This window comes from Muntiacus reevesi, chromosome 20 (genome assembly GCF_963930625.1).
Source record: "Muntiacus reevesi chromosome 20, mMunRee1.1, whole genome shotgun sequence".
Classification (NCBI taxonomy): domain Eukaryota; kingdom Metazoa; phylum Chordata; class Mammalia; order Artiodactyla; family Cervidae; genus Muntiacus; species Muntiacus reevesi.
The window spans coordinates 22,674,671-22,685,251 of record NC_089268.1 but is presented as its reverse complement, the minus strand read 5'-3'; the positions used below and the strand labels follow the sequence as shown (position 1 = coordinate 22,685,251).

Genomic DNA, 10,581 nt, shown 5'->3' with positions numbered 1-10,581 from the left:
GCTTCTTACAACGCCGGGCCACATGGTTCCAGTTAGGCGCCGAACCCCACCGGGACGGAGAGGAAATTCACATCCGTGGGACGCTCCGCGCGGAACCAGCTCCAGCGAGGGCGACCGGGGGACTGCAGCACCGAGATGAAGGGCTAGAGCGCGGGATCGCTGCTCTTGCGGTGAGAAGGGGGCGCGGGAGGCGGCCGGGGCGGGCGGGCAGGGGTGGGCCCCGGGGCCCTGGCAGCGCCGCTGGCCGCCCCCGCGCGCGCCGTCTCTATCTGCCCGCCGTGCTGCACTTGCTGCAGTGTTTGAAAGAGTAGTAGGAGCGCATGGAGGTGGGGCCGGGGAAAGACCGGGCGGAGGAGGGGGGGCGCGGGGAGCGCGGAGGGGCGGGGAGGCGGCGGCGGCGGGGCGGGGGGCCGACCCGGAGGGGGTGAGACGGGGCGTGGGGGGCGTGGAGAGAAGGGGGTAGCCCGGCGCTTACACATGTCACATGTGCTTTTTAAGACGGCCGGGAGCGCCTGCGAGCTGGATTTGGTGGAGGATGCTGCGGCAGGTGCTTCGCAGAGGGCTCCAGTCGTTCTGCCACAGGCTGGGCTTGTGCGTGAGCCGACACCCGGTCTTTTTCCTCACCGTGCCCGCAGTCCTGACCATCACCTTCGGCCTCAGCGCGCTCAACCGCTTCCAGCCCGAGGGCGACCTGGAGCGCCTGGTCGCTCCCAGCCACAGCCTGGCCAAGATCGAGCGCAGCCTGGCCAGCAGCCTTTTCCCCCTGGACCAGTCCAAAAGCCAGCTCTATTCGGACTTACACACCCCCGGGAGGTATGGCAGGGTGATCCTCCTCTCCCCACCCGGGGACAATATTTTGCTCCAGGCTGAGGGGATCCTGCAGACCCACCGAGCCGTGCTGGAAATGAAGGTGAACCACAAGGGCTATAATTATACTTTTTCCCATCTGTGTGTGTTGAGAAATCAGGATAAGAAATGCGTGCTGGATGATATTATTTCAGTGCTAGAGGATCTCAGGCAGGCTGCCGTCTCCAATAAGACAACAGCCAGGGTGCAAGTGAGGTATCCCAACACTAAATTAAAGGTATGCTCCTCCTGCATGCTTCTGCCAATTAAAGAGGCAGCACTTCATTTCTTGCCCTAAACAAGCAAAGAAAATGCAGAGGTCTCATCCTTAAGACTCAGAAGCTGATGCTTCTTTCATTTTGGGGGGGCGGTGGGGAACGATGGGCAACCGAGTGAAGAAAACAGGCAATAAATGGCATAACTAGATATTAAGCAATTCAAAGCCAAACAAATGCCAAAAATGAAAAAAAAAAAAAATGGACGGAAAAAAAAAAAGTTGCTTCTGAGACCCTGCAATTACATCTTTGTTCAGGGTTAATAAATCAGTGAATGGAAGGGGGAGGGGGAATCCTGAACAATTTGGGGGATTTCTTTTCTTTTGGGGCTCGATGTATTTCTTATTACTGATTACACATCCCACCTGGTGCCATATCGACCCCTTTACATCTTCAGCCTTGCTTGATTTTGACATGTAGGGAGTTTGTGCTTCGCTGCCCTGCGAGTGTGTGTCTGAAAGCAGTGGGCATGAATGGGTAAGGGTTCCAGGAATTATGTGTGTGTGTGTGTGTGCATAGGGAAAGAAGCAGGAATTTTCTCTGTGTGAAAATGGAGATGTGCAGCTAACAGATGCAGTAGTTAGCTGAGTCCTGTTATTTCCTCCCCGCCACACACACAGACCCTAAATCCAAACCAAAGCAAGATTATTATAATAGCCCAATAGCAAAAGGAAAAATTCCACAGTCAGCAAAAGTTGTCTTGAATGATAATTCTGGCATTAAATAGACAGTACTGTTTAAACTCTCAATTCAGCTTTTGTTGCTCAAATGAGATTTCTAAACTCATTCCACACTGTCAGGATTGAGCTGCTGCAGGCAATGAGGCATGCAGTCTCCAGGTGACTGAAGTTTCAGGGACAAATGTGACTTCCAAAAGAGTCACTGCACCATTTGTATGCTTAGCCTTGAGCAGCTCAGAGGCTGCACAGTCAAGAATTCCCAAGGCAGGTGTTTCCCAAGAAGAAGGAATTTTCTTTCTTCTAATGTGTATGAGATGTGTGTGTGCTTCTAGGGAAATCATGGAATAGAAGTGATCCCAGTTTCAACGAATGGGTGGCTAGATATAGGAAATTGCTAATATTTCTATTAATTTATTTGATACAATCAGCATCTGTACACAATTTAGAAAAATAAATTTCTCAGGATTTTTGAGGTAAAGGACTCTTGTTCCTTAATTGAAGGAGAAGTTAATGCACTTGGAAACTAGGAATTCCTCAGAAAAATCCCATAACCTGCCTCCTTTTAACATATTGCCCTTGTTTATGGATCCAGAGGCCGACAAGGTTTCAGCCCCTTGTTCGCAGGAGCAATCCCTTGGGGTTTACTGAGACTAGACAGATGATTCATTAGCTTGAAGTCTAGGTAAGGGCTTGCCTGCCTCACACTTATTGAAGGGAGCATGATGAATAGTTGTGGTCGGGTTGCATGCTTTTCATTTCCCAGACCCTTTGCCATTAACATGATTGCTTGCTCAAGAGAAGGATGTGGTGAAGAGGTGATCTTCTTCACCTCCAGATAGTCTTTAACTGAGTTCTTTCCTATGTCAAACATTGGGTGTAAAGAAAGATTTGAAATTGTGACATATTTAAATTTCAATTTATTTTCCCTATTTGAAGCAAGTTTGCAGTTTATTAATATGCAGTCGTAATTGAGCCCCTTATTTACTTTAGTCAGCAGTAGTCTCCAGGTGTAAGGGCTCTGTCCAATCAGCCACCATGGGCATTTTGTTTATTCAGCAATATCATTATGATATGTACTGTACAAACCCTAAGGTCTCCAATTCACCTATTTAATAGTGACTGACTGTACTCCTGTGATTTACTGGGTGCTCTTCTAGGCACTTGGGACAAGTCTGGAGCAAGAAAAGCAAAGTTCTTACACTCAGGGGTCTTAATCGTAGATGTCAATGTCCTTCCCTTGATTATCTGTAAACAGGGACTCTAATCTTTGGATCCAGAGGTATTCCATCTAAACTTTCTGGCTGATTGGTTGGTTCATCTACATCTTGATAGGAATCAATGGATAATCATAAAAGAATGGAATAATTGATTACAAAGGTCCATGTAGTACTAGTGGAATTATTCTGCTAACCATAATAAGAACAGAATTATACACTGGCTCTCTGATTTATAAAGCCCCTCTTCTGCTACATTCTATCAATAATATCAATGTGTCCTCCAGTGCATTGACTTGACTCTTTCTGCATGCAGTCAGTGGGGTCCTTAAGCTATTTTTGGGTAAATGAATTATTTCAGAATCTTCTGAGAGGAGTGGGCTTTCCTGGTAGCTCAGATGGTAAATAATCTGCCTGCAATGCAGGAGAGCCAGGTTCAATCCCCAGTTTGGGAAGATCCCCTGGAAAAGAGACAACTAACTCCAGTATTCTTGCCTGGAGAATTCCTTGGACATACCATGGGGTCCCAAAGAGTTGGACATGACTGAGCGGCTAACACTTTCACTTTCTGAGAGCAGTGGGTTCTCTGAAGCATCCAGATGGAATATCACACATGCTAATGTAATATAAAGTACAACTGGTGGAATTCCAGGGATACCTAGAATCCAATCAGAGTCTCCAGGGACTTTCAGGTGAAGAACTCCCTCACACAGAGTTAAGTGAGATGGCCCTTTGTTTTGATTTTAATCCATACGTGACAGTGATGCTCAAAGAATGTCCCTAGGATGCTGACCCATAGTAAACTTTGAGAACTTCTGGTGTATGATATTTGAGAGAAATTTTATATTCACAGTTTTTGGCCCTTTAATTAATGTTGCTTTCATCTGTTACACTTGGGTCACCAATCTTCCCAACTCTGGCCAGTATGGAAAATTTCAGTGCTGGATAATGCCATTGGTGGACAGAGAATCAATAGTTGAGGGAAAAGGCAAAATAAATAGCAGGGGCAGGATGGTGTGAATAGGAACTGGCAGTCTCCTGATATAAAAGGAGTAGTAGGTCAGAGCCTGGAGATAGTCTGAAGATGTATAAACACTGATTGACAGAAAGCTTAGGTTATGACAATTGGAAAGACATCTTCCAAATATTAAGACATCCAAGTAGTTCTGAGCACAGAAAGGTTTAGAACTTCTGATAAACATGATTATCTTGACAAGGTGATCCAGACAGGCAGGAACACAGGAAGTTGCTACTATGGAATTCTAAAGAGAGGCTCAGATAAAGCTGATATGAAAAAAGGAGCAGTCAGCTTAGAATCCTACAAAAGAAACATACACATTTTCAAAAGCTGTGTAGGAAAGGTGCCAGGATCGGAAATCCCTACACCTATGTAATACAAACTCTACAATTGTGCCTGTCATTATCATCTTTATGTTATTATATCCCTGAGTAGGCACAAAGGTCAAGTCTTACATTCCTTCTGTACTATTCATATCCCCCCAACCCAACTTGTACATTTCTATGCAGGCAGTATTTACATCATTGATTAGTCTATTGACTAATATGTTCATTTATACTAACATCACAAAGCTATTATCAACCTTCAAACCTCTATGATGTGCTTTTACTTTAAAGATATTCTCTATGCTTTCCAGATTTCTGTAAATTTTTTGACCCTACTAATTCAGGAGCCATTTTTTCCCACCTATTTAAGCATACATATTGTATAAATTGATACAGTGTAGCCAGGCTGAATTTTGAAATTGAACACAGTGTTGGAACCAGTCTCCTGATTAAAATGAAACAGGCACTCAAAATCCTTAAGCAAGGACTGCTCTGGACTCCAAAAAATATTGTCAATATAATTCAAGGGGCTCAGGTGGTTACAGGTAATATTTCCTTACTTCTTAGGTAGGCCATGGTGACCTCACTTTTCCATCTGGCTAGTTCTAAGAAAGTACCAACTTCCATATGTCCCTGTTTCCTTAATTTTGCCACTGAAAAAGGCCAAGTAATGAAGAAGCAGAAAAATGTGGTCCATGGCAAATGGTAAGAAAGAAGTGAAGCAATCCCCTGCAGCCTGTCTTCCCCATTAAATTCCATTAATACATACCTCTGAACAGATGTTTAAGTGAAGTATGTGTTTTCCAAGGTACCACATTTAAGAAGAGGAACAAAGATGGATTTTCCTGCTTCTTAAAAGAGTGTTTCTCTGGGCACATTTTGAGTACATCTTCCTAATTTGGAAACTGTTGCCATTAATTATTTAGTTCCAATCTCAATGGAAAGGCAATTTAAGCCAACATGGAAAGTAAAAAACAAGCATTACTTTTAAAGATTTCCAAGAAAATCTATTCCATAGACTCCTTTCCCTAATTCATTCTAAAGCCTTGAAAACTAGCTATGTCAAGATCTTCTCTTAGATTTAAGTTTGCATTCCTGATTCTCTCTCTTAATAATGGAAAAAAATCACTACCTTATGGAATGCTTAGTTTGTGTCTTAACTGATGTGGTATTTCATACACAGCATGTCATTTTTGCAAGATTATGAGTCAGGAAGAATATTTTTCTTCCCATTTTATGAGTTGGGAACCTAAACCTAAAGACCAGGAGATTAAGTAAATTAAGAGGTCCCCATGGTAGTTCATGTTGGAGCTGGGCTTTAAATCCAGGTCTGTCTGACACTGAAGTCTATATTTTTAACCATGAGTACTGTATGAATACTGTATGAATAAGGTCCTTGCATATCCTGCACCTTTCTCTGTGACAGCAACCCCTTGTACTAAGGAAGAACTAGGGCTGTAACCCCCAAGCCATCTCAGATCCACACTGTGTCCACTGCTCTTTCATACCAGTCCCCTTGCTTCCTGGAGAGACCAGCCCAGATGAAGGTACAGTGAAGCTTCTCTTCCCTTACTAACCCACAAGGGAGTGATGCTTCCAAGCTGGGTAAACTCTAATGTTGACCCAGGTGCTGCAGGGGTAAAATATCTGTCTGCCAATGCAAAAGATGCAGGGTTCGACCCCCAGGTCTGGAAGATCCCCTGAAGGAGGAAATGGCAACGCACTCAAGATTCTTGCCTGGAGAAGTCCATGGACAGAGGAGCCTGGCGGGCTACAGTCCATGGGATCGCAAATAGTCGGACACGACTGAGCAGATAGTATCTGTCTACCATTCATATTGTGCATGGATTTGCCACAATTCAACAGATTCCTTACCGACATGTGATTTCACCTTTCATATTATTTCACATCAACTCAGAACAAACAAATGATCCAGTGAGACTGGGGAAGCCTGTCAGGTGACCGAGTTCCGAGCCAGGGTCTTATGTGCCAGATAGGCTTGAGTCCTGTTTTAAATTGGCATCAGGAAAAAGAATTGATGAGATATCATGGGATAATACAATGCAGACTAAATTGAGAAATATTCAGGAGACCTGAGTTCTAACCCCAGTTCTCTAAAGACCAGTTATGTGACATTGGACAAGTTTCATCACCAATCTGTGCTTCAAGCTCTGGGATTTCTCTGTGACATTCCACCGTGCCATAGATAAATACCATTGCAGTGGATCTGGAGATATATTCTAGAATATTTCTCTGGAGTAAAGTAGATGTCTTAATTAGTTAGATTGAACTATGTTGTTAAGCAATAGTCATAGTTTCCTAACTAAATAGTTGTACATATATTTCCAAGTCACTATATCAGGATCAGTTCAGACATTAAACTTTTTCTGAGCAACCAGGTGGGTAAAAATCTTGCCTGGTATTGGGACACAGATTCTGCTCTTTGGCTTCAACAAAGACCTACTTTAAACTAAATTAAGCCCATTTTATAAGTACTTATTCATGCTTCTTTCCATAGTTTTGGAATTTAAGGATTAAGGTAGAATTTTTTAGAAAGTAGATAAATGATTTTCTCCATTCTAATTCTCTTACCCTCAGCTGAGCTGATTTAGTGGTTCAGAACCACCAAGGGCTTGGGGTGGGGAGAAGTCAAAAGGACACACAGAACAAGACGGAAGTATAGAAGAGCCTAGAGCCATGTATGCCCCCTAAACAAGGAAAAGCAAACATTTCTTTGCTCTTACTGCTCTTAAGTATTGCTTTAAGCAATACTTAAATTTAATAGTTTTTTCCTTAACCTTTTCTACTTTAATGCTATTGTAGCTGAAACGAGCTATGCTGTTGTGCTTTTCAAAATATATTGTGTTAGGAGAATATTTTCATTTTAATCCATTAGTCCTCACAGCATGATAGGGCTTCCCTGGTGGCTCAGACGGTAAAAAATCGACCTGCAATGCAGGAGACTGGGGTTTGATCCCTGAGTTGGGAAGGATCCCCTGGGGAAGGGAATAGCTACCCACTCCAGTATTCTTGCCTGGAGAAATGTCTATTGGACACGATTGGAACACATTGCTTTTATCTCAGCTTAGAGTTGATCCATCATCAGATGTGCATACCTATTCCAGATACATCCAGACATTTCTTCACATGCTCAATATGAGTATTTTTAAAGGAGAAACTTGGAAATTCCAAGATTCTGGATTTGCACGAGACAGCTGTAGATTAAACAGCAGATCTGTTTCTTCCCTAACTTAGTTCAACAGACAGGTGAAGCCCCCTCCGCATGGAGGAATCGTGGAAGTGACTCCTATCTCTGGATTGTTTCTGCCAGGCTGCTGGGGGATGGCAAGACAGCTATCACAGCCCTGGCACCCAGAAACATTACGGCAATGCTTCTGACTTAAAAGCGTGCCAAGCTGCATTGTAAGCTACAGAATTAATTCTTTTTGTTTCTAAAACCTTGTTCCTCAAAGTGTTGTGTTTGGACCAGTGGTATCAGCATCCCTGGGGGATCTCACTGGGAATGGAAATATCCCAGGTCTCACCACAGACCTACTGACCAGAACCTGTGTTTTAACCAGCTCCCCAGGTGATTCATAGGCCCCTGAGAGTTTGGGAAGCTCAAGTCTCAGATGCAAGGTTGACATTAGTGTTCCTTATTCATAGCTTTGAAGTCACGGGTGTCAACTTAGACCAAAAACACCCTAAGAAAATTCAGTAATTGAGCCCGCACCCACCTCATGTAGACGTGTGATAGAGACATTAGAGAAATGCCTAGAGAATTATCAAGGAGCTAGTCCACACAGAAGGGCTCGCCCTTCTCCTCCGTGGTTGGGCCTGTCACCTGGTTGAGCTTAAAGCCTATTACTGTCGATCAATATTTTCCAAAAACGTTGAAATTAAATCTAACCGTGTCTTTTAAGAAAAAAAATCAGCAGCGTTTTTCTCAAGTCTCTTTGCGATTAGTTTACAACAGTAGCAGCATTAAGCCCTCGTTAGCCTAATCATGTTAATATTATATGGGAGCACAAGGTGTAGGAGCTATACATAGGCACAAGGGTATTTGGGGAAAGCGAAACACAAAATTAGAGTGGAGCGGGTTATTGAAGTGGCTTTGCAATCCATGCCTTTCTCAGACAGGATTATTATGGCAGAGCCATTCATTGAAATCAAGGCTCATTCTCTGTAATTCAGGGAAATTCAGGGCCTCTGAAAGGTACCTGATGAGCAGCACTTAAAATGAACGAGTCTGTTTAGTTACAGGCTTTGCGTTGGAACAGCCGATGTTTTTCCCTTCAGAGTTCCCCTCCCTACAAGGAGAGGCTTCATCTGGGCCACGCTTACTTCCTCTGTTATCTCACAGGCTAAAGGCAGAGGATGACTCGGCTTCTGGAAAACAGAAGCCTGTTTAAAGGGTTCTTAGAACTTCAGGAGGGTCTGAAAGCAGTTCCAGGCATTCAAGGTAGATGGAGGCTTGCCTGGACATTGAGCGCTCAGCCTCAAAGTTCTCTCTGCCCTTGGAACATTCAGGTCTGTTCTCTCACCTCACCAGGTTTCTTGATTACGTGGAAGAAGAGAATGTTCAGTTCTGATGGTCACTGTGGGTCATACTAAAGTAGGTGAGGTGCACGTTAGACTCTAAGCCAGTCAACGATAGTTATACCTATGGCTGATTCATATTGAGGTTTGACAGAAAGCAACTAATATTCTGTAAAGCAGTTATCCTTCAAAATAAATAAATTTTAAAAAGCCATTCAACTGATGTAACAGAATGTGTCTGCTCCGTGCCACGCCCTGTGATGGGTGCTGGAGACTGAGTGAAGAGCAAAAAGAGACGGGATGCGTGACCCTCCAGGAGCTTGAGTCTAATACAGAAGACCAAAAGCAGCTAAATTTTTTCATTACAGATTATCACAGAGGAAAATGGCCTGGTGCTGCGAGAGGGGAAATTTCATGGACAGAGGAGCTTGGCGGGCTACAGTCCATGGGGTCACAAAGAGTCTCACGACTGAGGACACACACCAGCTGTGAGAGGAAGATACCAAGTCATGGGCTCTTAGAAATGACTTTCTTGAGGAAGGAACCGTGAGCTGATGTTGAGCTTAGATGGTAGAAGCAAGAGTAGGAAGAGTAGGACCTAGTACCTTAGGTACATTGAATGAAAGCCACTGTGGATGGAAGTAAAATGTTGTCGTGGTAAAAGTGCTAAGGGTTGTGTTGAGAATTTCTTAAGAGTTGATGTCACACAATTTAGATCAAGATCTGTGAAGCCTGATAGTCCAGTTTACATCTTTACTGTGTTCCATTAGCTCTATGACTTTGTTCAAATGTTTTAACTTCTCTGTAACTCAGTTCTGTTAAATAAGTGTATGATACTTAAAGAAGGGCTTCTCAAATTCTGATTGTCATCTGGAAATCTTGATAAAAATGCGGATTCTGATATAGTAAGTCTGGGATGGAGTGAAATTCTACATTTCTAGCAAGCTGAGGCCTCTGGTCCTTGAACCACACTGAGCAGGAAGAGTATAAAGCACTTAGAACAGTATCTGATTCTTTGCAAACTCTTAACAAATGCTCTCAGCTTAGCTCTTCAAGCATTGATATTCTGCCCTTATTCAGCGTTGGTTAATTGATTCTTCTTGTGAACTTTTTTTAAAATGTATCTTTTATTGAAGTATAGCTGAATTGCATTGTGTTATTTACTACTGTACAACAAAGTGGCTCAGTAATAATATATATGTTCTTTTTCATATTTTTTTCTATTATGCTTTATCACAGGATATTGAATATAGTTTCCTGTGCTATACAATAGGACCTTGTTTATCCATTCTGTATATAGCATTTTGCATGTGCTAATCCCAAACTCCTATTTCAACCTTCTTCCACTTTCCTCCCCCTTGACAACCACCAGTCCATTCTCTATAGTGAACTCTTGATTAGATGAAAATCTTTTTGTTTCAGTCCTCAAAACTGAAAATGTTTCTATCCTATTATAGTCATTGCTGTTTCCTTAGTAAGTAGAGTATGACGGGCGTAGATTCCTCTGATTTTTGCTCCAAAGAACTTGAGCTGCCTTCACTCTGAATGTGACATGTCTTTGCTAAGGACAGTAAAGGACAATAAAGAAACTGTGAGACCTTGGTTTCAGTGTCCACTGGGTCTGGAAATATCTCAGAAGCTGTATATTCTTGTCTCTTTCAGCACAGCTAGCCTTCACCCCTT

At 43.1% G+C, this 10,581-nt stretch overlaps 1 protein-coding gene across 1 annotated transcript in view; it reads left to right on the top strand.

Moving 5' to 3' along the window:
• The first annotated feature begins 484 nt into the window (after positions 1-484).
• The window catches only part of PTCHD4 (patched domain containing 4), a 203,588-nt gene continuing 193,491 nt past the window's right edge, over positions 485-10,581 (top strand). The window contains exon 1 of the mRNA XM_065912127.1: positions 485-910. Within this exon, the coding sequence (XP_065768199.1) occupies positions 485-910 (426 nt within the window). The remainder of the gene's footprint in view (positions 911-10,581) is intronic.